The 26,605-nt window shown below is 47.3% G+C and overlaps 1 protein-coding gene and 1 long non-coding RNA gene across 4 annotated transcripts in view; one reads left to right on the top strand and one right to left on the bottom strand.

The window, feature by feature from the left end:
• Window positions 1-26,605, bottom strand: part of Dgkg (diacylglycerol kinase, gamma 90kDa) — a 185,137-nt gene that overhangs the window by 77,321 nt on the left and 81,211 nt on the right. For all 3 annotated transcript variants that reach the window (XM_005383282.2, XM_005383283.2, XM_005383284.2), the window contains 7 exons: window positions 24,260-24,322; window positions 21,999-22,078; window positions 20,657-20,731; window positions 18,285-18,370; window positions 13,776-13,865; window positions 12,515-12,675; window positions 4,983-5,047 (listed from right to left, as the gene is read on the bottom strand). In XM_005383282.2, the coding sequence (XP_005383339.1) occupies window positions 4,983-5,047; window positions 12,515-12,675; window positions 13,776-13,865; window positions 18,285-18,370; window positions 20,657-20,731; window positions 21,999-22,078; window positions 24,260-24,322 (620 nt within the window). The remainder of the gene's footprint in view (window positions 1-4,982; window positions 5,048-12,514; window positions 12,676-13,775; window positions 13,866-18,284; window positions 18,371-20,656; window positions 20,732-21,998; window positions 22,079-24,259; window positions 24,323-26,605) is intronic.
• On the top strand, window positions 5,002-17,027 carry LOC102007019. Its single transcript, XR_260734.1, has 4 exons — window positions 5,002-5,080; window positions 6,002-6,052; window positions 14,558-14,721; window positions 16,304-17,027. It is a non-coding gene; the product is annotated as an uncharacterized LOC102007019 (long non-coding RNA).

Here is a 26,605-nt window from a genome sequence, read left to right as displayed (position 1 = left end):
CTACGAAGGTTCTGGGCTTAATTTAACATTCTGTCACCAATTTGCAATTCTTAGTAGTTTTTGAATAAGGGGCCACACATTTTAATTTTGTTCTGGGCTAGTCCTTCTCCTTGCTGCGGGTACTGAAAGAGGGAAAAGATTTGTACTGTATAAGAAATGAGGGTGGTGTGTTTTTGATGCCCTTCTTCCAAACTGAGCAAGCATTTTCCCACAGAGGTAATGTGCGAAACCCCTCCTTAACTTCAGTTTCTTCATCTCTAAACTGGAAAGTATAGCACTTAATCTTGCATATTACCATGAGCATTGGGTGGGATCACGTAAAAAGTACCTATCGGAGTGCCAGTGTGCACTAGATATTTACTAAATAAATTCCAGGGGAGATAGCGGATACAGAAACTTCAGGGCTGCAGTGAAATAAATCAGAAATCAAATTAGCTGTACTGCTTAAAAAAAAAAAAATCTATGCTCCTCCCCCTTAGGTAACTTAGTTTCTCCCAGACTTAATTCCTTTATCTGTAATATGAGAACAGTACTATTTACCTTATGCATTTGTTTTGGGATTTAAATAATTTAATATATTTTAGAACCCTAGTTCATCATCTGTCATCTAGTAGGAGATAAAACAGATGGATAGTAATTCTTAGCTTGTTTCCCCCCCCTTTTTTTTAATAGTTTGTATTTTTTTTGGTATAGTTTATAAGACATTTCATTGATTTATTTGTTTCTTTATTTCTGCGGTGTTGGGGATTGAACCTAGGGCCTTGCATGTACTAGGACAGTGCTCTACCACTAAGCTACATCTCCAGCCCTTTAGTTTGATTCCCTTATGTCAGTGTTTCTGCCCTCAAAAATAATCCATTTATGAATGATATTTGAGACATGATGATTTGAATGCTCCTATGTATTATATAACTTTCTGGGCACTCTGAGGTGTACTAAATGTGACTTTTTCGTATGTTAAAACAAAATGAAGATTTAATTTCTCTTTTGAAAAATTAGGAATGTTTTGAAGGCAGAGACCATTCTTATTTTTTGTCCTACAATACTTTCTAACATGCTGTAGAATCTCAGCTGAATTAAATCTGTCTTCTGTCCTTTATGCTGACAGTGAGATGATGACCTTGGCAACATTCTTTAATTAGGAATTACTAATTAGCCTATCAATGAGTAGGTAGTAGAAGGGGCCCAAAATAGCCCCCATCACATGTGGCTCAGATCGCTATCTTCTTGGGTTTGGTTGTTGTTCTATTAAGAGGACTATTCCACGGCCAAAAAGAATATGAAAAAAATCTTCCACATTGCTAGCTATCAGAGGAATGCACATTAAAACTACATTGAGAATCTGTCTCACCCCCATCGGAATAGGTACCATGAAGAATACAAAAAGCAGTGAATGCTGGTGAGGATGTGAGGGAAAAGTTACCCTTCTACATGGTTAATGGGAATGTAAACTAGTATACTCACTATGGAAATAATTATGAAAAGTCCTCAAAAGAGTAAACATACAAATACCATTTAACCCAGCAATTCCATTCCTGAGCACATTCCCACAAGAATTAAAGCTTGTGTACTGTAATGATACATGCATATCCATGTTTTTAGCAGCATACTTCACAATAGCGAAGGTGTGGAAAGTTTATATGCCTGTCAATAGGTGAATGGATTAAAAAATGTGATATAGATACACAATGGAATATTACTGAGCCATAAAGAAGAATGAAATTATGTCATTTGCATGAAAATGGGTGGAACTAGAAACTATCAGGTTAAGTGAAATTAGCCAGACTCAGAAAATTAAACATCACATATTCTCTCTTGTATGATAAAGCCTAAAATAAATTCTTCAGAAGGAAAGAGGATAGGGAACCAAGAGGTAGATTACTGGACACAGGGAAAGGGATAAAGAAAAGGGAGGAGTAATGGGATTAACATTGATCAAGATATATTAAATGCATGTACCAACTTCCCCAAATAAACCTCATGGTCATGAAATATTAACATGCAGTAATAACATATAATAAAAATAAAACTATTCCACCAGGAGAGGAACTTATATTGTGCAACTAGCCATCTTCCATGGCAACTATTTGTACAGAGAAGCCACTGGAGGAAGAGTATCCTGAAACCCGTCAGTCGAGTCATAATGTGAGGCCTCTTACGATACAAAGAGGCCTCAGAACTGTGACTTTTAACCATCTGGGGGCTTAGGGAGACCCTTTATGGACCTCATGATAGTTGTGCATACTCTTGCAAGGTACCGTTCCAAGGTGTTCTCAGAACCTCTTACAAATTCTTGTTAGAATAGCCCAGAAGTTTGAAAGAGTCCAGTTTCCTAGTAAGTTCTAGCCCTGATTACTCACATTCTTTCCTTGAAAACAAAACAAAACAAAACAAAACAAAACAAAACAAAACAAAACAAAACGAAGCGAAACAAAACAAAACAAAACAAAACAAAACAAAACAAAACAAAACAACTACAACTCTCTATATTTAACCTTGGGTTATCCCTATGGGCGCAGTCCCAAGCAGTGATGGTGAAGGCTTCCAGCCAAGCAGGGACTACTCTTTGGAGAACCTACGTTCAGTCAGCTACAAGGAGGGCTTGTTTGATAATATCATTTACATTTCCAAAGCCTGGGTATCAGGCTTTCTTCCTATCCCTGTGGCCCTTCCTAAGTTTAGCCACTGGTGTAATGGTGGTAACCATGGCAACAACCACCTGCCTATTTAAAACCATCTCCAAAGCTAAATAAGGAAGCATGGAGAAAATGGCTGCTTGCCTGCCTCTCAGTGGACAGACTAAGCACTCCTAGGTGTTTTGGAGCTATGCAAGCAGCACATAGACACAAAGTTCTTAACAGGAGGGATTTTGTGACCTTGTGAAACAGGGGCTGCCTCTAGACATCTTCATTGCTTAGGCCAGAAATGTCACCCTGGGTTACCAAGCCACCTTGACCTCAACCAGGTAAAAAGTGAGGGATAAATCTACACAAACCTAGCTCCCAAAAGTAGTTTTGTACATGGGGTCTGTAAAGGAAAGAACACAATCATACAGCTCACATTCAATTTTCTTGGACTTTGTACTAAAATGCACACTACACTCTTTTCATACAGATTTATTTTTCTAATTGTACTTAGCCATGTAGATGATTGATAAGTGATGATCACTCTATTTGCGTCGTATATTAACCTGTCTATTGATTTCGGAATAAGGAGAAATTTTCTCTCTGCTTCTTTATTCTCTGCAACCTACGAGATTCACTTCTCTCTCATGCTAAGAGGTCATACGTTATACCATGCTGACATCTTATTTTTCCTCAAGTGTGCTGTACTCTCACTCTTTTGTATCTTTTAAAATACAGTATTTGGCTTCTTCTCCCTGGGTTTTCTTTCTGTTTCTACGAACCTGGAAAATATATTTTTGTTTTCTGTGTCTTGGTTGAGCGTATCTCTGTCATTGGAAAAACCCTCCATGCTAAGTTCCATGGTGTTATACTCCCATAGGATACCTCTGTCTACATCACTTAACACAGACTATTACACACATCTGCTTTCCAGGCTGTTTACATCAGGGACTCGGAGAGCCCTTCACAGATCTGCCCCAGATACCTGCAGAACAGTGTCTGGTATGTAGATTTTTCAAAAGACACCACTGAATGAATGATGAATGAATGAATGAATGAATGAACAAACCCATGGACTTCAGAAGTATATGCTATCTTCATAGGCACACGGGGATGAGTTGTATAAGGGTATTTGTGTGAGAAGAGACCCTTAAACAGCTGTGGAACGGGCATAAGAGGAGTATTTTTAAAGAAAAGTGACTGCTTACACACATGGGAGTAAAAACACAGGAGAATCAATAGTATCGTCAAGTTTGTGATCATAGTAATACAGGCTGGAAGTGCACATGCTACTGGTATGTAGTGAGTGTGTAGGATCTGTGTGTGTGTGTGTGTGTGTGTGTGAGTGCAAAAAAGAATATGCTGCAACCACACATGCACTTAGTTTGGTTGCTATTAAATCCTACAGATCACTCTTCCCAAGGCCAAAGAGGCTTCTTTATGTTCTGTTTCCGATTCCTACTTCCTTCTGAGCTAATGTCCCAGGCTGTGGGGCAGGGCAAAGAATGAGAATGAAAGTGGCCACCTTTCTCATGGTGCTGGGCGTTCAGTGAGAATCCTGTTCTCTTTAAAAGTCGACCCATTTAGGGCTGAAGAGCAAGTCCGAGTTACTATCTAGCTTCTTCCCCACTTGCCTGAGGTTGGAGGTGAGCTCCAGGGGTCATCAGGAGATAGTGCAACGAAAGAGGAAAGAGAAAGCCTAGACATTGGCCCATGAAAAGAAAAAGAAGGGAGATGGGCAATTTGATAATCCCTCGGGTGGCTATTTGATCACTACGCAGTTCTGGCAAATTCTCTCCTGCATTCAAGAAGAGTCTGGTTTGAAAAAGACCTGCTTTTCTCTGGATTATTTTTAAACCTTACATCCAGGCGCCAGGCCAAGGCTGGGCGCAGAGGCCTCTGCGTTGCTGCCCCCTGCTGTCCGGGAGGGCAGACTCGACCCCATCGCGGTCCCCCGGCTCTAGCCCCAGGGCTGCCACCTTTCTGTTTGAGGCCAGAAAAGCTGAACCTCCTGCACCCTGCTTTCTCCTCCCGCGAAGAACCGCGGGGCGAGGGCCCAGGAATCTGCGCGCGCGCGGGGCTGGAACCCGCCTCCCCCAAGGCCGGCGCCCCACGCCCCCTCCACCCCATTCCCTTCCTCTGCCCAGATGCTCGGCCAGGGCGCGGGCAGGTTTCTGACACTTTTTTTTTTCCCCCTGTTTGGAAATGGAAACCGTCCTTCCGGCAACGTGGCAGGAAAGCAAAGTCCCAGGGCGGCCGGGCCAAGAACATTTCCGTGGGAGCAGGTGGGAGGCCTCGGTCTGGCTGGCTGCGCGGGGCAGGCGGGGCGCCGAGCAGCTGGGCGCGCAGCCCTCTTACCTGCTGTTGAATTTTTCAGGGTGTTTCTCTCTCATCATGTGGAATCTGTGTGCAATGGAAGCATCCTGAAAGCGGAAGAGAAGAAGGCAAGACGCTTGGTTAGTGGTCAGATCCGCAGGGTGTGCAGGGTGGGACTGAGTCCCCCCGCCCTGGGGCGCCCTCTTGCAGAGGAGGCACCGAGGGTGGCCGCGAGTGCCATGGGCACTCTTAGAGTCCAGCCTGTCGTTCCCGGAGCCCTTGTCACCCCAGCCCAGGCCCAGGAAGAAGCACGTAGGCAGTTCAGAGGTGAGAGAGCGGGACAGCTGCTGTCTCTTGAGGAGAATGAGGGTCTTCCAGGTGGCAGGGAGCAGCAGCCGGGTGTGGCGCTGACCGTCAGTCTTTGGAAGTGCCGTGTCATGTTAAATGTTTTTTTTTTTTTTTTTAAACAACTTTTTAAATTTTGGAATATTTTGACTCAAAAGAAGTGCAAAAATAGTACCGATTTCCTCGGTCCCTTTCACCCAGATTCCCTCAAGGATAACATCTTACATAACTATCGTACCTTGTCAAAACCATTGGGGATGCTATTATGTGTTAACTCTTACTCATCCACGTTAGTAGAAGTAACGAATGGCATTGGGCACCTTAGCTGAGCGGGTGACAAACGCACTAAACTTCTGGCTTCTGCTTCCTGATCGTCCCACCCAAATCTTCCGAGGTCAAGAAGAGCTTCCAAACACAGCCTATGGACGCTTTGCTGCTTTGCTATTTCTACACTCTCTGGCTGCACTACGGGCCCCCTGACCCTCAGAAGTCACCGTGAGGTGGGCCCCGTGATACCATGCTTCTGGTTTCTCTATCCTCTGCTACAGACTTTTACCCTGTGTCCTGTCTGCAGCCCACACTGCCGCCATGGGTCACCGCGGGAGTTCTTGTGGCTGTTACTAGCGTCTAGATGCTGGCCTGACCATAGCCTATAACTCTAGAACCAAATCCGAGCTTCAAACCTGACGCTGAACTCAACTTTTCTCTTTAAACAGGTGAAGTGGACTGGAGATGTGAGCCGTGCAGGAACGAAAGAGCCAATTCAGGTTGGTCAGGAAGCAAGCAAACAAACAAACAAACAAACAAACCCATCCCCCCCCCCCACACACACCAGAGACCCGTTTACTGGAATATGTGGTTAAAGGATGTCTGAAATCCCATATAGCAGATTTCCAATTAATGGATATTCCATTTCTTGATAAGGCAACTCTACAAAGGAACATTTCTGAATGCTGATATTTGCTTTGGTTTGCTTTCAGCGTCAGGAGGGACAGTTTAGGGAAGAAGCAATGTCGAGCACATGAGCACGTGTGATGAATTGCACTCGGGACAGGAATGACCCCAGCCTGCAGCCCCCGGCTGAAAAGTAGGAAGGGCAAATCAAGAAGACAATGGGATTGTGGTTGGCAAAAATTCCTTGCTAAAATGACATCTTGGGAGTTTAACAATTCAACTTTAGTTATGGGTTTACTTTTTGGTTTAAGACACACCAAGAGTTGAAGAGGTGGGTGAGGTGCCCTTGGACACTTGGGGGGAAGCACGCACACCCCGGGGTGCTCTTGCCCACCCCCAGAGGGTGACCACTTCCCTCACACTGGGTGAGTTTCAGTGTTTCATGCTCTGTAAGACACATGTGACATTTATCAAGTGCTTCTCTGGTATTCAAGAAAACATGCCATCTACTTGTGTTTCTTTGAAGCACTAATTTTCTTCTGTCAGGAAAAGAAAAAAAACAAGAAAGCAATCATACATAGACTGGCACAGCTTGTGCTTCACGGCTCCTGCCCCCGGTACAGCTGCGACTGGCTCCTGGTTTTCAGTTCTCCAGGGTATCCGCACAGGTCCCTCCCTCAGTACAGTTCTAATTGTCCTTGGCTTTTCCATAACTGGTTTTGCAGGGCTTCTTTTCCAAGACTAGCCTTTATAATATTATTAGTTTAGCATGTGGTTCCTATTTTGATAGTGTAATCCCTTGGCAGATACGCAAAGGAGAGAAAGAGAGAGAGAGAGAGAGAGAGAGAGAGAGAGAGAGAGGAAGACAATGCAATGATGGTAAAGACTCTGGCTGTATTTCTCTACCTGGGGATTAAAAAGAGAGTCAAGATTCATTCTCTTGAGCATCTTTGTATCCAGCACTGACCTTGGCATATTTACAATCAGTAGTGATTTCATTTGAATTTTGGGAAGCAGGGCTACAGCAGTCCAAATCCTTTCTTAGTGATGATTACAGCTAAATGACACTTCCGTTCGGAAGTGGTGATGGGGTAAAGGGACTTGCAAACCCTTGAGAGTGGTGATGATAGTTCTGATGGCCTTGCTATCTGGAGCATTTTCTCTGGTGTATGGGGTGAAGAGGAGATGCCAAGAGGTATGGACATAGAGCTATTCTTTCCTGAACCAAAACTCCAAGCAATAGTTGGATGAAGAATTCTGGGCTTTTTCCAAGTTGTTGTTTAGACTCTGAGATATTGGAATGTCTAGGCCAGGGCTGTCCAATAGATATGTAGTACATGTCATATAAGTAACTTAAAACTTTCTAAGAACCAAGTAAAAAAGAGGCAAAATTAATTCTAATATCACTAATTCTAATAATCTCTATTTATGATATGCTGCAAATGTTATCATTTCAAAGTATAATTGTTATGAAAATTATAGGAATGTTTTAAAATCTCTTCTTCACATCACATTTTTGAGATCTGGTGTGTATTTATACTTATAGTACATTTAATTTAGTTTTTTTCTTTTTTCCGGAACTGGGAATCCAACTCACGACCTTGAGCATGCTAGGCAGGCGCCTTGCCGCTGAGCTAAATCCCCAGCCCCAGTACATTTAATTTAGACAAGCCCATTTCAAGGATGTGATAGTTATGTGCAGTTCATGGCTACCATAGGAGACACATGCAGGGCTAGGTCATTTTTTTGGGGGGTACTTATTGAAATAGAAAGGAGGCAATGGGGTAGATTATCTGTAATCTGTTTATTTATTTATTTATTTATTTTTCTCCGGTACCAGGAATCGAACTCACGACCTTGCACTTGCCAGGCAGGTGCTGTGTCGCTGAGCTAAATCCCCAGCCCCGATTATTTGTTATCTGGAGTGTGCTAAAAACCAGTGGCACACTGGGGAATAGAAAAGAATGTAGATCCTTCGTATAAGTCACTCCCTGGTGAGTCCCGTTGCGGTAGTGCCTTCACAGGTGACAGATAAGAACCTGATGCTAACAGAATCCAAAAGTTTGCAGGGAAAAGATACCTTGTTGACAAGTTCCCTAATGGGTAGGAGGCTTGTCACTGCAGAAAGCCTGGCCTGGGAACTCTGACAGCCATCAGTAAGGTATAAAACGGTGCACGGGTCAGGGCCACGGCTGTGACCTCTCCTCACCCCTGGGCTCCCTAGCATCTGAAACAGATTTCGCTGAATCAAAGGGTTAGCTGTTCACCCCTCCTGCCAAGGCTCACTGAAAGCAGAGCCTGTGAGAGGTTCAGAGTTACACATTCTCCAGGAATTATTCTGTAGTCCCAAACTTCCTGTCACTGATACCTGGCCATCGTGACATTTCTGCTAATTCAAAAATAGAGAGCAGGGAGGAGGAAGCCAGAGAAGTCAGAGGAAGTGATGTCCTGGACATGACTATGTTTCACATCTTGTGCCAGTGCATAGTCTCGGTTAGAAGGAGTGATAAGGCCAACTATCTTAGGTCTTCACGGGGGAAAGCTGGCACATGGATGGGGATCAGTGGCGATGCAGTCATAGTCTCCCTGTGGTTAGGCCAGGAGAGTCTGTCTTACTTAACCTTCTAGCTATTCAATGGGTTCTGTTGGCACTACAGGGACTGAGTCAGGGCAAATCTCCATCCACAGCACCCAGAGGCTCCCTAGCAATGGTCAGTATTCACCATCTTTATAAATGTAAAGAAGCAGCCATTTGTATCGATAATCCCTTCAGAAGAGGCAAAGACTTTGCAGGGATCTCTTTGCAAAGGACTCTGACTCTATTTAATCATAATAAGGAAGTAAAACTAGGTTATTACATACCTACTTCTCTTACAAAGTTTGGGAAGTCAAATAGGGCGCAAGACCTTCTGCAAATGTCAGCCCCAGACTCTGTCAGAGTTGTGTTTTGGTTACTTATTTTATCAAGCTTTTCTCCTTCCAATTTTTAAAGAGCGAACACACAGACCCTGCAAACATTTTTATTGAGAGAAGGCTACGGGTGTACAATGAGATAAAAACACAGTCCTGGTTCCTCACCTCTTTGCATGATAATATTAAACATACATATACTAAAGGTGTATGGAAAGAATCATGAGGAAGATCTTGCAAAGTTCTTCAAAGTTGGAAAGATAAATTGATTATTATTATTTTTTGAGGCAGGGTCTCACTGTGTAGTTTAGGCTGGGCTTAAGTGCACTATGTTGCCCAGGCTGGCCTCAAACTCATGGCAAAACTCCTGCCTCAGCCTTCTGAGGGCTGGGATTGCAGGCATGCACTGTCACCCCCAGTTTATATTGGAATATTATAAGTCTGCTTAGGGCAGATAAATATTTTGACCACTGAAGGTGATGACGATTCTGTTTATATGTGTTTCCCTGGGGACAATCCCCTCCCTCACTACCTCCTTCCCTCCCTCTCCTCTTTTCTTTCTTCCATCTGAAAGAATAAACCAGGACCATGGTTACTGACCCAAGATCCATGGCTCTTGGGTTTAGGGCCCGGATGTCTAATTGGGAGGTGACTGTCCATTTCTTTTTTGGCATGTATATCCATATAGTCAGTAGACAGGGAGAGACTACTGTCTTGTCCAGCGCATTGTGTAGAGACAGGGAGGTGTTGAGAATCTTGCTGCTTTTGTCAGCTAGAGCTGCATGTGTTAAGGAAGGGAAGATTTGGGGCTGAAGTTTCTAAAGGCAGCCATGACTGACATCTACCACCGGGAAAATGGCTGGTTCTCCCTTCCTTTCTACTTTTCCTCTTGCTGAGAAGAGCCACTATCTTTAAACATTCTTCTCTGCTCAGATGGGTTTTCTTTACTCTGAGCACTTGGACAGGACCATCTGCGTCAGAATGATCCCAGGGACTGGTTAAAAATGCACATTCCCAGACCTTGCTCAGACTGGCTGAGTCAGATAGCTGCACTAGAATGGTGGCTGGGTGATTTTGCATTTCTGATAAGGGGCACCGGAAGAGCCACTGTACACTCAGTGTTGAGATTCCCCTACATCTGTTGCTTTCAGCAGCATGAAGACAGAGGGGGCTGTGCAGAGGCCACAATTCAGCTGGCCTGAGAGCTCAACAGTGATGATTCCAGGATCCACCACTCACCAGTGTGGAGTCGTTCTGTAGCTCACTAAGCTACAGCTCCTTACAATGCACAAACCCATGACTGCATCTACCCATAGGGAGACTGGGTCTGGTGTGCTGTAGGTACAAGATCCATGGTACTTGGTTACTACAGGAAAAACACACGGGGTTTGCCAGAACTAGTGATGGGGAGCCCGTGCTCTAGGAGCATCCCGAACGCCAGACTGCAGGGCTCCTTCTTGGGGAAGTGCAGTCTGGACAAACGGTCTGAAAAGGAGAGGAATCTTAGAGCTGGAAGTGGGAGGGAAGTGTTTTGTATGGGTCACTGCAGGGGAACCCAGAGAAGGCCTGGGGAAAACTATCCCCAGCAGAGGCTGGGGCCTAAAGAGCATAAACCAGCTTGGGAAGCAGGACCCTTAAACTTGCTCCCAGTTTACCATCTTCCCTGCTTTCAGAACCTGACCCAGCAACCCCGCTCTCTCCTGTTTTAGTCATAAAAAAGAGCACTGGAGTAGGAGTGGGAAAATAGGGCAAATCCCTAATCTAAGTCTCTGTTTCCTCACTCATAAAATAGAGAAAATAATGTATTTCAATGTAGCCATCAGAATGAAAACAATCAGGCCAGGTATATTGGTGCATGCCTGTAGTCCCAGCTAACCGGGAGGCTGAAGCAGGAGCACCACAACTTTGAAGCCAGCCTGATAACTTAAGTGAAAACCTGTCTCAAAATAAAATTTAAAAAGGTCTGAGGATATAGTTCAGTGCTCCCTGGATTAAATCTCCAGTACCACCATTACCAAACCCCCATCACGAAAAACAACAGCAGCGGCAGCAACAACAACAGCATCGAGGACAGAACAAAGAAGCCTGTACATATGGTAAATTTTAAATCCTTCTGTAAATATAACACATTATTTTTAGTCTTTCCCATGCTTCTCTTTTTAGTGTTCTTATTAAAAAACAAAACCCTTTCCTTAAGCCTCTATCTCCTCAAGCTAGCTAACACCCACCGCAAACATTTTCAAAAGACACACAGGTGGGGATGGCAGAGGCGGCTGGGTGTCCTGCAGCCTGGGGCCCGAGGATTGGCCTGGGGGATCTGTATGCTCAGGAAACTGGGCAGCATAATTGCAAAGACAAGGAAACAGGGAGGGCAGAGCCTGACTGCGGCTTAAGGGCCAGCTATTTTAGTTCTACTTCTTCATAATCCAGCATCCTGAGGCCTCTTCTGTAAAATGGGAACGACAGAGACATGGCATCTGCAGGGTTGCTGTGAGGACTGGAATATGTAAAACCTCCCACAGCAGCAGGCACATGGGAAGTGCTCCATAGATATGAGTGTCTTCGCTATGCCACCTTCTCAAGCCCCAGCCCTATTTACGGATGTGATGGATCCCTTCACCCCTGTTCCCCATTCTGTCCCTAACAGCTTGGGAAAGCAAGGTCCACTCAGTTCTCTTTGAACTGGAAGCTGAGTTCAGTGAGACAAAGTTACACTGAGTTACACTAGCTGTGCTGGGGGCTACGGATGTAAAAGGAACAGCTCTGCCCTTGTGTTGTGTGTGTGTGTGAGTGTATGTGGATGTGTGTGCGCATGCATACTTGTATGTGTGTGAATGCAGTGAATTAGACACATTAAACCCAGCCATTTAATCTAATGCAGAAAGTGTACCAGCCATTGAAGATAAAGGGGAGCACCATGCACAGCCTGGGGGGCAGCTGGGGGAGACCTACCCCAGAGGCTTAGAAAGCACTTGGCATGTGTGGGCTGAGGACAGAAAGGAACTCTGAGCCCAAAGTTGCCAAGCCAAGTGGCACCACGTGGCTTCCCTGAGGCTCTGAATCCTCAATTCCTGAAGCACATGAAAATTTCCTCTTGACCTTGTCCCTTGGTTATTTCTTGGTACTGATTTTCTTTAACTGCCTCAAATTACCCCAAAGATAAATAAGTCTTTTGAAAAGCTTCTAGTCTTTTCCTGTGTTAGTTAAAATTAGGAGGGAAGGAGTTTCCTCCGTAATCAAGGAGCAGGAGGTGTTGTGTAATCAGAGCGTGCACACCCGGGCCAGAATCGCGGCTGCTTACACCCAAGTCAGGGCTGGAAGCAGTGAGGACAGGCAGAATAGGGGCCTAGCAGCAACCATGGACAACTGGAGCCCTTCTTGGGCACTTCTGTGCCATGCAGAGTGGTGGCTTCTGACCAACTCACCACGCCAATAGAGAAGTAGTTGTTCATGATGCTGTAGGGGACCTGGTCTCCATTCTCCACCTCCTCTCTGGGGATGACTTCCAGGTACCAGCGGTCCAGCATCACCAAGGGGCTCTGTTCAATGTCCTTGAGGATTTTCGTCAAGCTGCCCCCTTCATAACCTGCGGAGGATGGCATTGCATTTGCACAAGTAGCTGTCAGGAGAGGTAGCCCCATGAACACCTGTGACCAGGGGACTTCCCAGTGTGTCTGTGGGCTGCAGACACTTATATTTCCTGAACCACAGAGGAGGGGAGGACAGCAGACATTGATCAAGAAGAAGCCAGGGTAACTGGGAGCCTGGGAATATGGGATGCAGGTGAGGGTCTGTGCTGGCTAAAGGCGGGCTCTGGAAATTTGGTAGCTTGGATGGCTGGGAAGCTGTGGGTGGGAGATAACAGATCCATTTCAGGACGGCATCATGTGGTGTGGCAGTGTGGTAGGCAGAATGTGAAGATGGCCCTGGGGTTGCTCCTGGAGCTGGCTTCTTCCTTTGAACCTGCCCATCAACCAAGAGCCAGTCCCTGAACACAACACTTCCCTACCTGGTCCTGAATCCCTCTCTGACTTGATCAGCCCTCTGGACTCCCCATTCTTCTTAGCCTGCCAGACCCTTCTGTCTACTCTGTGTTGTGCTGAGCTCCACAGGGGCTGCTCTCATTTGCAAAGTTCTTCTTAGCTCCCACCCCTTGTATAAGCTGGTTACCACCCTGCATTCCTACCCTGGGAAAAATTCTAAAATGGGGGCCCATGGCCCTGGAAGCCTGGGGTAATCTGCATGTCCCTAGTGACTGGTATAACTGGAGCAACTGGTGATGTGGCATTTTGGTCTGCATTCTACACCCTAATTCAGAAGATCATTAATTTTGGAAAGGGGAGAATTTCATATAGAAAGAACCAAGAGGTCTCTATTGGGATGAGACCTGGGGAGGGGATGGATGAAATTTGGTGTTTACCCTCAAGCTGACTACTGTGCTCTACTGGGGAAGGTGGGCCTTGAGCTGATGGTTCTAGGATGACAGCAGATAGGGGGAGGGGAGAGCAAGGGGTTCCTGCACCAGATGCATCATGGGATGGAAGGCAGGGAAAGGGTCACAGGTAAGACATTACTTCCACTGAGTACTACTCCACGGAATGTGATCCATAAAAGGGTCAGTGCCACCTAGCACCTGTACCCCTGAGCACTTGTCCCCAGGGTGGTACCACCTGCATGCAGACTCACCTCCACCCCAGCGGAGACACCGGGCCAGGTCATTTCCTGTTCCAAGAGGCAGGACAGCCACGGGTGGGTGCTTTGTGAGATTGGCCTTGTCTGCAACCGAGACAGAGGAACAGAGAACAAAATGCCATGGGATTACAGAGTTTGTGGGTTATCTTCTTACCCCTGGTCTAGTGCTTGAATCCTTCGGAAGCATTTCTGGGTTGAATACCTCTGGTGATGGAGAACACACTATTTCCAAAGCCATTATTCCATCTGCAGTGTGTTAACCACCACAGACTGTGCCAAATCTGTCAACTCGCGCTTCATATTGAGCTAAATCTGTCTCCCTGTGACTTGCACCTGTTTATCCAGATTTCATCCTAATTCTTTTCTTTCAGATGGCATGGTTTTAATCCTTCACGATAACCAGCACATACCTCTATTCATCTCTCAGACCAAATCTGCAAGGTATTCTCTACCTTGTAGATGAAGAAATGAAGGTTCATCCAGGGGAAGTCATTCTAGAGCCAGTATCCAAACCTAGATCTCTGTAGCTCCAAGTATATTCTTTTTAGGGGCTCTGCAGGTACCTAGATTAGTACAACCGGTGGGTCCAAAGCATTAGGGAATGGTGATGCTTTGGGAAAACTGAAAATGCTCACCCAAAGCTATTCAGATTTAAAAGTTAAAAAAATAACGTGTTAAATAAGCAAAACCTCCTGGAGTTCTCTTCAGTTTATTATTTTCACCACTTTCCAGAATTGCACGTACACAGATTCCTTCCCTTTTTTTCTCCCTGATAGTTTTGGACAAACAGCGGAAGCATCAGAGAAAGCGCAGCAGAGCCTGCTTTCACCTGGCTACAGATCTATAGCTACACGCTGGCCAGACAGGGATGGCTGAAGAGGGACGTACAGCGCCCAGGACGGCAGCTATGTAGACCTTTGTGTTCACGGCTCCTGTGGGTGTGAGTGATGTTGGGGGGGGGCGGATGGGAAGTTGCAGGGAAGCTTGAGCTAGGGCTGTCCTGGCACCGTGGGAGCTCCCAGGTTGTCTGTTCTATGCCAGGAGTGACTGAGCTCAGGCATGACCCCGGGCTGAGATCACCACTGGAAGAACTGAGACAGAGAACAGAGCAGCCCCAGGTCTCGTGATCCGAGTCTCTGCCTTTGCACATGCTGTTTTCTCTGCCCGGAAGTCTTGTTTCCTTCTATCTGTTCCTTCCGTCGTGGTCCCCATCACCGTGTTGGCGGGTCAGCCATCCTCACAGCACTGAACTAGAAGCCTTTCTGGGTTTCTTTCTCTTTCTCACCCCATCCATTCACACATCACTTCCTGTGTACAGTCTTCTTAGCAGATCTCCCAGCAGTCTCTCCTCACCACCCTCCTGGTGATACCCGAGGGCAGGTATGACAGCTTCCCACTGCCACCACTGCGGCAGCCTCCTGTCTGCCCTCTCAGGGTCCAGGTCTGCCCACTGGATTGAGCACGTTCTCGCATTTCCACCAGGTGCTGATCCTGGGGGTTGGTCGGGCACGGACACACATTAGGGCCCTGCGGTACTTCTGCTGTGGCTCCCTATGCCCCAGGCTCTGCCTTTCTCCGGGGACTTGTTGGCCTCCTGTCTCAGCCCACCTGAAGGGTTCACTTCCCTAAGTCTCAAGGCTCTCTGCAGCTCAGCTCAGTGGCCACGCTGGGGCCGCCCTCCCTGGTTGTCTGGACCTGGTTTCCTCTCCAAAGCAGGTCTTTACATGGGGGTGATCTCATCACACTCTTGCAGCTGTCTGCTTGTTTCCCAGAGGGCGAGCAGCCTGGGGGGACTGGGTCTCATCAGGGCAGAGACCTGCTGTACGTTGGGTGCTCTGTGAGGAGCTGCACCTTGGGTGTGGGCGAGACAGCTGTGGCTTGGGGTTCTTGTGCCCGTAGCCAGGGGCGACAGATCTGCTGCCTGGCCTGTGCGCATCCTTTCACATTCATCTAGGCAGGAGAGGAGCACGGTGCTCTCACAGGTGACTGAAGCAGGTAGGGGAGCATTCTAGACCAGGGGCCAGGGAAACAAAGGCCCCGGGTGTGGTGGAGACTGGTGTGTTCGAGGGTCTGAGGGGAGTTCTGGTGGCCAGAGGACTTGGCTTGGCAGCGGGCTGGAGGGGTGACAGAAAGCTAGAGACTGGCCGTGCCCCTGCAAGGTCATTTGAAGGGTTTTGTCTTTATCCTAAGCCAAAGGGGAAGCTGCTGATATGTTTGACATGCATCACAGGTCTACGGTCACTCGGCTGTTTGGCATCAGATCAGAGAGGCCCTTGGCCAGGTGGCCAGGCCCGTGGGGTGGACATTCGCTTGAACGTGTGTCCAGAGAATGACGATGCATCCTGCGCTTAGGCTTTTACCTCTCCACTGTGGAAAACAACTTGACGTGGCTTCTACCTCTCTGTCTGTCTGTCTGTCTGTCTGTCTCTCTCTTTCTGTTTTGACGGGCTTCTGTCACATGTGTTCTCTGCAGACAAACTCTAGGGAACTTCTCAGCAGGCCTGCTTTCTTCCTCCCTACAGGATGGAGAGGGGATCCAGCAAGTAGCCCACACGCAGTCGCCTGCCCTCCGAAGGCTCCACCCTCCTCCCACCGCTGCTCCAGAGCTGTGACAGGAGCAGGAGCAGGAGCAGGAGCAGGAGCAGGAGCAGGAGCAGGAGCAGGAGCAGGAGCAGGAGCAGGAGCGGAGCGGGGGTGGCTGCCGGCAGGGCCGTGTCCATGGAAACCAGTGCGCTGCGGGGAACGGGAGAGGCGGCCGCAGCAGGTGCGTCCTGACCCCTCCTGCAGGTCCTCGCGGGCCCTGGGGCTGCGCCTTTCCTGCCCAGCCCCGGTTTGGCCCTGGCCCACTCGTGACTTCTCTCGCCCTTTCGTCTCCCACCTCTGGGCTCTCAGAAATCCCATCGTCTCCACCCTCAGAGATGTCCAGAATTGGGCACTTCTGGCCGCCCACGGTTTCCGCTGCGGCCCATCCTGATCGCCTCGGCCCTGGAAGGCTGCAGTGGCCTCCTACCGGCTTTCCTGCTTCTGCCCTTGTCTCTTGGTCTGCCGTGCTCCTCCTTTGCTGACGTCTTGGGATCTCCCAGAACAGAAGCCATGGCCTGTGTAATGGCCTCCTGACCTGGCCCCTCACTACCTCTGCTTCACCCCGTGAGCTTCCTGCATGGACTCTGCCCTAGCCACACTGAGCTGCCTTCGGGACCCAGGGCCTCTGCACCTGCCGTTTCCGTCTCCATGCACACCACCGGGTCTCCCTCCGAAGGCTTTCCGGAGCGCTGCCCTACTCCATGCCAGGCTGCTATCGGCCCTGCCCTATAAAAGTTTTTATATTTATTTATTTATTTATTTATTTATTTATTTATTATTTTTGTCTTTTTGAGACAGGGTCTCGCTATGTATGAGCTCACTTTGTAGCCCAGGCTGGTCTTGAACTCGCAAGGATCCTCCTGCCTCAGCCTCCCGAGTGCTGGGATTACAGGCGTGCGCCACCACGCCCGGCCTCCTATAAAAGTTTTTAAATCATCCCCCGGCACTCTACACATTTCGTCTTTCTTTTCTCCCTCACTCTCTCCCTCTCTGTCCCTCTTCCTTCCTGTCTTCCTTTCTCTTCCTGCTTTCTCTCTCTGTCCGTCTTTCTCTGTCTCTCTGTCTGTCCGTCTGTCTCTTTCTCTCTCCTTCTCCTCCTGCCCGGCTCTCGCACTGGCGGTAAGCTCCAGTAGGCCCGGGTGTGTGCTCACGGCTGTGACCCCAGGGGCTCCAGGTGTGCTTGGTGCACACAGCTGCATGGGTAGCGTTTGAGGGATGAATGAGGAAGAGCGGGAAGCAGCCAGGGTACGCAGGTACAGGGCCCCTCTGAACTTGGGGATTCCACCTCTTCCCAGGGCTTCCTTTCCAAGCCTAAACTCCACAGTGTGTACGTGGGTGCATAGGTTTTGAGAACGCCCATCGAAAGCTTTCACAGTCTGCCTCACCACTTCTGGGGTGTGACCTGTCCAAGGGCCTGCGGATCCAGGCTTGGGGGAAGCTCTGATGCAAGTTCTCCTCACTGCCCTTTTGATCCAGGTGTGTGGGACTCGGGCCAGCCTGGCCTTTCTTTGCTTGCGCTGCTCTGTACTTTCCATATGTGCCCTGGGGACTCACTCCAGGTGTTCATCCCGGGGTGCTTGGCCCTGGGCTGTGCATCTGTGCTTAGTCCTACGCCTCCTTCTCCCCAGCACGGATCCACCCTGCGTCCCCCTCCTGCCCTTCCACGCCCTCACATCTGCTGGCTCTGCTACTGCTCCAGCTCTGGCCACAACAGAAGCCAGACTTGAAACAAAACTGTTATCTCTGTATCTATGGGAATCTTTCTGTTCTCTTAATTGATTTTTTTTTTTTTTCCATTCAAAGCAACTATTTAGTCCAAGGCCAGATGCCAGGATATGGCTGCATTTCTCTCTCGTTGCCTTCTGCTGATTTCGAACACACTCATGAGACATAACCAAGGCCCTCCCCGTTCCTTCTTACCAATGCAATCCAGAATCCAGCCGACGGTGCCGTCCCCTCCACAGGCCAGCACTCGGAAGTCTGGGGTATCACGGAAAAAGTTCAGCCTGCGAAGTAGAACAGAGGCCACAGTGGCCTTGTCACTTCGCTGTGGCTGACATCTGCTGCGTGCGGAGTCAGTCTCCCTGTTCCCTGGGAGAATTTAGGACCTTGGTTCTTTTTTTTTTTTTTTTGGTGCCGGAAATCAAACTCAGGACCTTGCACTTGCCAGGTGTGCCACTGAGCTAGATCCCCAGCCCTAAGACCTTGATTCTTTAGGGGGTCAAGAGGGTCACTTAATGGTCTGAAACCAGAAACACTATGCATGCCTCAGCGTATGGGAGAGGTCCCAGGAAACCATCCCTGTAGAAGGAGACTCACTCTACATTTGGCATAAACAGAAAACTCCAGTAATTCTCTACTATTTGGTGAGAGAATCCATTTTGGCACCAATACAAATGGCCTCCAATATTTTGACGTCTTTTGGGTCCTCCTGCCTGCTCTGTCTTTACAACCTTCCGTTTAAATGAGATGCACACAGTTAGCTGGGTCCTCACTTCGCTCTTCTGTGGACGCAGAGCCAAGTGGAGCATGTGTCCTGCTTCGCCCAGGAGCCTCAAGCCTTTGGTGCAGGGCTGTCTCTACCTAGGGCCCATCAGCTTTCAAGGGGCTTGCAGACAGAATTCAGACGGTCATGAACTTGAAGGAGAAAAATACTCCATTCACCTCTTCCTTAAGCTCTTGCTGAAATTTAGCATTTCCTTCACATTATGAATGTAGGCAATAAAGCACAGCGGTATTAAGAATCCTGTGACTTTGTCAGCAGTCAGAATCACAGATAACGGTTTATTACAGTTGTGGCATACATCGTACCCTATCATTCATGTTCATCACTGCTTTGCTCGTACAGTAGTTGTTAGATGAACCTATACCTATTGCTGTTTAATGCGCTGGGAAAGCATACATATTCCCATACTACAAATTTGTTTTTAAATGTTTTGATAACTGTTTTTCAACCTAATTAGTTTCCCTGGTGATCCTAAATTATTTCATTTTATGCACTAGGAAATATTCTAAGGAAGGGGCCTGTAGTTTACCAAACTGCTGAAGGGATTTGTGATACATAAAGGTGAAGAACCCCTGCTTTGGAAGAAAGGTGCCCCGTGTGTGAGACTTAGGAGGCTGCATCAAGGTCAGGAGCTCCCGTCTGCCCAGCCCAGCGGTCTAAGGCTCCCGAATCACCAGCGCCTATGTAGGCAAATTCATATTCTCTCTCTTCCACTTTTCATATAGTAAACTCCCTGTCTGATCACAGATGGATAAGCACATCAGACACTCAGGATCTCCGGCCCTTGGAGCGGGTCCCTGGCTTGTCATCCACACTAATGACCGTTTAGGATAAGGTTAAACTAGAGGACCGTGTTCAAGTATGGAAATATCCTAGTAGAATGTGGGCTGGTCCAGGCGTTTGTGGGCTGCTGCTCAGGCACAAGGCTATGCTACCCAGCAGTAACTGGCAGTGACGGGGACCACAACAGCCACCGCAGCAGACTAGGCGGGCTCCGTTTTGAGGTTAATTTCACAGGTAAATTAAGGCAGGAGTACTGAAATTGTATTCATGTGTCTTTCTCCTTCTAACAGGGTCTTGTACTGCCACTGCTATAAATAGTAGCGTTGTATCAGACAACCAAAGACAAGGACAGATTTGTATTTTTAGGATCCTTACTAGTACCAGTCCCTGGGAGAGATTTCCATGAATCCGGAAGACCAACGCCTCTTAAGAGGCAGGAAGCTCGTCCATCATGCGCTGAGAGCGCACGCCGGCACTGGCCAGCAGATGGCGCTACGGCACCGGCTCTGCCAGCCGGGTCTTTCCGGCCTTTCCACCCTTGCTGGAGGGACCCAGGGACTCACCACTCTCCTCTCACTGTGTAGATTTCCAAACTGCTGAGTGACAGGGATAACGCTCTCTCCTGTCTTATGCTGGACCACGAAGATGGCAGCTCACACAGCCTTGCCAAGAAGCTCAAATAAGTCACCAGCCTGCCCTTTTTTGTCAATCAGATACATAGTACGTGCAGTTTTCCGCTGTCACAACATCAACAGTTTTTTTTGGGGGGTGGGCGGGAGGGTGGGCAAGGTACAGGAGGTTACTTCGCACAGCCACAAGGATGCGTTCCCCGGCCCCTCCAGAAGGGGTCAGTGTGGGATGCGAGACAAAGAACAAGGGCGTCAAGCAGCAGAAGGGATAGGTCCAGAGATGAAAGAGACACACAAAGCGACAAAGAAACGTATCTTCCTCGGAGAGCAAAGGGGAGGTGGAGAAAGAACAGGAAAGATTACTGTCTTCATACCCTGGAGTAGGTCCCCCATTGTCCAGGTTGAAAACTTGTTTGGGGTTGAGCAGGTAGTGGAATTTCCGAAGAATTCTAGGGGGGAAAAGGAAGAGGATGGGGAGACGGGAGGAAAATGTCACGATGAGAAGTCCCATGAGGGCAAACCCCCTCCCCTCCCCAGTGGTGGGACCCAGTGCGCCCTGAAACCTGGAGAGGTGACCGCTGCGCGCAGATTCTGATATCCCGGATCTATCACCCACATCCTCAGCCCCGGGTCAGGGCCGCCCCACCATCTAAGACTGTAGCCCCCACCCTGGGAGCCGCGTCCCTGCAGGCACAAGGTGGAGAAGCCCAGAGAACGGACACTTCTCCCAATGCTTCTCCCTCCGGAGAGCCCTGTCATGAATGCCATGGGTGGTCTGTGCAGGGGGACCCTGCCCCTTGTGGACTGTACCAAGGCACTGCAGAACAGGGGAGAGGACCCTAGGTCGCGAGTCCTGAGGAAAGCAGGGGAGGTGGAGCTGGGCGGCTGAGAGGTGGTAGCTACATCTGGGCTTGGGTTCTGGGCTTCAGCTGGACACTAAGTGGTCAGTTCAGGAGGATGATCCTGCCCCTTGGATTTGGGTGAGGGACCCCCATAGTTCTTACTTTAACCCTTATTTCTAATTTGTTTGCTTGTTTGTTTATTTATTTATCTTTTTGAGACAGGGTCTCTCTGTGCTGTTCAGGCTGGCCTTGAGCTCACTTTGTAGCCCAGGCTGGCTTTGAATTCGCAACAATCCTCCTGCCTCAGCCTCCTGAGTGCTGGGATTACAGGCGTGTGCCACCACACCCCGGCTATTTATTTATTTTTTAACCAGGACTTCAGATTACTGTGTCCTCTGCTTATTATCCCTAGATGGACTTGGAAGGCAGGGTCACTTGGGCCCTTTTGGCCCTCTCTCCTCCCACTCCACTTAGCAGTCTACAGCTTCAGAGAGGTGGGTGTCCCACCTGCTCGGGGGTGGGGACAGGCTGGGAGATCCAAAGTAGCTGAGTCTCACCATGTCTCTTAAACCAAGAAAAGACATTGGAGGCAAAGGAGGAGCAAGCACCTCTGAAGTCCCCAGAGCCTTAGCAGTGGCTCATGTGACAGGTCCTGGGCTAAGCACTAGGTCTATTCTAGTTCGTAAAATAACCCCATTAGAAGAAATATTATCTCATTTTACAGAGGAAGAAACTGAGGCACAAGGACATTAAGTCACTGGTGCTGGGATGTCAGCCCAGGTCTCCCTGTCTGCATAGATACACAGTTCACTGTCTGCGGTCCAGGAGCAGAAGGGGTCTGAGTCTTTCCTCTTCATAAGAGAGAAGAACCTACCTTTCTCCTTGTCTCCCTCCACTCTTAGGGTTCACCAAGACCAGCAGTGGGTGGGTGCCCGGGGTGGGGATGATCTTATACTTAAAAGGCAGAAGAAAAAGAAATAGATATCAGCTCTGCTTTGTCCATTAAGTAAGAGAGAAGAGGTGATGCTAAGACAGACTCGGAGAGGTGGATGGGAAGCAGGGCCAGGCATGGAGGAGAGGCGGTCAGGGAGGTGGGTCCTGGTCCGCTGGCTGAGTTTTCTGAGGGGTGAAGCAGCTGAGTGTTTCCAGCTCAAGTGGCCTGTCCGGAGTGTTAATGGCAATGAGGGTTGGAGGCTGGGATCAGAGATGGGGCAATGGCACTGGAGCTTCAAGTCATTCAACAATGGTGTGGCATTGTGCCCGCAGCACAAGGTCAAATTTTGTGAGGGACACAACTAAATACAACTTAGAAGGTATGGCCGTGTGGTCATATGTACAAATACAGTCATGCTTGTGGAGCCAATAATCACTTCCACCCTGACCTCTTCTAATTCCGTATTTCCAGCCCCAGTTTTCCTCCTGCGTTCTGGTCCCACCCTTTTCTCTGTCCAGCAGGTGCCTTTAACTGGATGGCTGGCCGCCAGTTACAAGTCAACTTCCTGATCTGACTCAGCTGCTCTGCCCATTGAGATGGGTCCTTTCTCCTGGGTCCCTGTTTTTATTCATCTGGGGAAGACCTGATCTGCCGAGTCATGGCCTGCAGTGTTTCCTTGTCCCTGGAAGCTGTCGTAGTCTCTGCTTCCTTAGCCTTTCTACCCCAGGGAAGCCCTGTGCGCTGCCTCCATGCAGTGACTCCTCAGGACTGCCACTCCGGCTCAGATACCTTTAGTGTCCTCTCACTGCCCAGAGGATACAGTCCAAGTCTCTGAGCCCGGCACCCAGTCCTGCACTAGCACCATCTTAGCGCTGTCACCTCCTCCTAACCCTCAGCTGACCACACACTCCAGGGAGCGTGTCCCTGTATTCCCTCCTGTGTGTCTGCTTGCACTGGCTTCCTCTTCTTTCCTGAAACACTCACTTTCTTCTATGCAAGCCCTTGGAGAAAAACAAAACAAAACAAAACAAAAAACAAAAACAAAAGCAAAGCTCAAACAACTTCTCATCCTCAGGGGCCAGTTCCAGAGCCATCTCCTCAACAAAGTGCCCCTTGATCAGTGCAAGTGAAACTATTCTGCCTGAAACTTGTAGCATCCTCAGGGGTTTCTTTTGCTGTTCACATGTGGTTTTTTGCTTGTTTGTATGTTTTTTACTTTCTTGGATGATGTCTGCAGGCATTGGCTGGAATATAAATGCAGCAGGCGCAGGGCGATGGTGTGTATAGTTCTCCTACTAAGGGCCCCTTGATGTCATGGGTTCAGCGGAATGAAAATGTAAGGGATGCAGCTCTGCTCCGTAGTCAGTATCTGGTGCCTGTTTTTCCAGATCTCAAACCGAAAATCTAGCAGAAGGATGTCTGATGTCAACAACTAGCGAGTCTGTGTTGTGTGTGTGTGTTCGTGTCCATGTGTGCATGTGTATGCATGTGTGCATGTGTGCGTGTGTGCGAGTGTGCGTGTGTGCCATTTTACTTGTTGTCCCCCTAGATGCTCTGAACTTTCTCACCTCTTTGTGCTCTCCCATCGTTACGTCTTACATTTTAATTTTCACCAAAACACACACATCTGCAAGCTCCCAGTTAATCCCACAGCACCTCTGGAAGGTGGGAAGGATGAGGATTGCTGGGCCCCTTTCCAAGCGAGGAGACTGGGGCTCTGAGGAAGAGGAGGAGGAGGCCCTGGTTTCCTATCTCCTTTTCTGGGGCTCTTTGTACCTCACCAGGCTGCCTTCCCTGGAATTTAAATACACATTGAAGGATGAAGAAGAACTTTTGGATCTGGTCAGCTTTGTCTTGGCAGACTAGGTTTTGGGAAACCCATCGTCTACTTTTAGGCCACACTTTTGTTATTGTTTGGGAGGTCCGCATTTCAAAGTTTTATGTCACTCGCTCCTAAAGAGGTGATAAAGCCAATTGGACCAGCGATGGGATCAGCCAACCTCCCTTCTCACCACTTGCCTACAGTGTGGCGGTCAAAGGTAACTCCAGAGGCCGGGGTAAAGTGTCCTCCTGTGTGACAGAATTGATCAGATGAGAAAGCAGACGTTGAGACACATTTCTTTCGAACCCCCGCCCCGTCCCCCCTCCACAGCCTTGGACCCCCTCAGGGTGAGTGACGGGACTGTGGGATCGCGAGGTACCTGCGTGACGAGTTCGCCCTTGGCTGCTCCGCTGCTGCTCTCGGACTTCCCACCTGGCCTGTCCTGTGAGAAGAGAGGAAGGAGGAGCATCTTTTGAAAGGAAAAACACAACCAAAACCCAAAGCAAAGCAAAACAGATGCCTACGGTATGGGAAGGGGTCAGATAAAACCAAGTGACTGGGGCTGGGGATTTAGCTCAGCGGCAAAAGCGCCTGCCTGGCAAGCTCAAGGTCGTGAGTTTGGTTCCCGGTACCGGAGAAAAACCAAAAAAAAAAAAAATAAATAAATAAAACCAAGTGACTGCCGGGCGTGGTGGTGTACACCTGTAATCCCAGCACATGGAGGCTGAGGCAGGAGGATCATTGCGAGTTCGAGACCAGCCTGGGCTACGAAGTGAGCTCAAGGCCAGCCTGAACTGCAGAGTGAGACCTTGTCTCCAAAAGCCAAAAAAAAAAAGAAGGAAAAAGAAAAGAAAACCAAGTAGCTAATACCAACAAAAAGATTACAAGGCCGGTAGAATGTGAGGTGCTTTTCAAAGGGAGACTTTAAATCTCAAAGAGAGTGAGCCGCTGCTCAGTTCTGTAGGCTTCTCCAGGCTCTGTCTTCACCTGCTGTGACTTAACCTCTAACATGGGCGAGGGGCACTGTGGCGCGGTGCTGAAATGGGCAGAAATCCAGTTCATTGATTGGGAAACCTGAACTGCAAGAACAGGGTCTTACCCTGAGCTCCTCTGCTCACATAATCTAATGCTATGACCTTAAGTGATTGTTCTCCATTGTGTTTATCCAGTGTGTGTCATTTCTTTCACTGAGGCTCAGATAGCATCTGACAAAAGGCTCAAATCTAAGTTGTACATTTTGATGAAATTTTGATGAATGCATTGCATATATCTATATTTAAAATTTAGTTTTTCTATATTTTTAGCATTTTGAATCAGTTTTATTTCTCATAAGCTTCCATATTATGGAAGGACATATGAATAGAAAAGACAATTTTGCAAGGTAAAATAGTAAAAGTAATTGTATGATATTTTCTCTGTTTAAACAGTAAGTAATAAACTATTTCTCTCCTTGGTATGAGTCTAGTGAGTTACATTAAATTAGACAGATTATCTTGCAGGTTTTGATTTGTAAATCTTTTCTGGCCTTCCCATAGATTCTGATATAAAGTTTTGTACACAGCTTTTCACTCTGCTAATCAAAAAATGATCTACATTGGCCACTATCAAACATTAATCTAACATTTTCTGCCATAAGTGTACACTAGCAATATTATAAGATATCTAAAGAGTATACATGATGTTTTCAAATTTTTTCTTTCACCTCTTATTTATTGATTTAATTTCAATTTTCAGAAATATGGCTCTAGTATTCCTTCACTCCTCTTCATTTTTTATTGAGAAAGACCTTGTAAGGTATAATACATTTTTGAATTAATAGTTTGCTTCTTTGTACAGGCAAGTCATGAATGATATCACTGAATCACAGAAATATCTTACTGCAAATGGCAAATCCTTCTGTTTATGGATTTCAGGTAGGAGAATAAGAAAATCTAACTTAGGTAAATATTTTCTTAGGATTTATGAAGTTTAAAATAAAGTTCTTTCAATTAAAGTATAAGATATGTGTACTGTTTTTCAGATTTTTTTATTTTATGGAAAAAAGTTAAAACAAACTATCATAACAAAACAATAGGAGAATCGCAATAGTTCACACGTTACATATTGTTATCTTTAAAGTAGCTGCTCAGAGTACAAGATAATGGGCATGAAAATTTCTCCAATCAATATGAGCACAAACCTTCCTTTTTAATGAGCTAAGACACACTAATATGTAACTGACTTGCATTTTCCCTTTTTCCTACTATCCTTGCCCCTTGCACCCAACCTAGTTCTTTTCTCCTTTTGAAAATCTTCTTACCATTTCACAATATTTATTGTACATTTGAGAACTTACTCTTTCAGTTGCTCACACCAGGGAGATAATACAATGTTTTACACACATGAGTCTGATTTATTTCACTTATGAATATGGTCTCAAGTTGCACCCTGTTACCTATTAAGTCTTAAGTTTATCATTCCTTATGGCTGAGTAATACTCCATTGTATAAAAACACAACATCTTCTTTTATATATTCCTCAGTTGATAGGCTTTTGGTTTGTTTCCAAAGTTTAATTATTAGTCTGTTATTAATATGCATGCACATGTAGCACTGTGGTATAGTGTTTGTAATTCCCTGGGAAGATATCCAGAAGGAGAATAACTGGGTTGGATGAGACCCATAATCCTGGTTTTATTTATCTATTTATTTATTTTTTGCTTTATGTTTTTGTCTTTTTGAGACAC

Source organism: Chinchilla lanigera, unplaced genomic scaffold (genome assembly GCF_000276665.1).
Source record: "Chinchilla lanigera isolate Chin_1 unplaced genomic scaffold, ChiLan1.0 scaffold00019, whole genome shotgun sequence".
Classification (NCBI taxonomy): Eukaryota; Metazoa; Chordata; class Mammalia; order Rodentia; family Chinchillidae; genus Chinchilla; species Chinchilla lanigera.
This window is presented reverse-complemented; position numbering and strand designations above follow the sequence as displayed.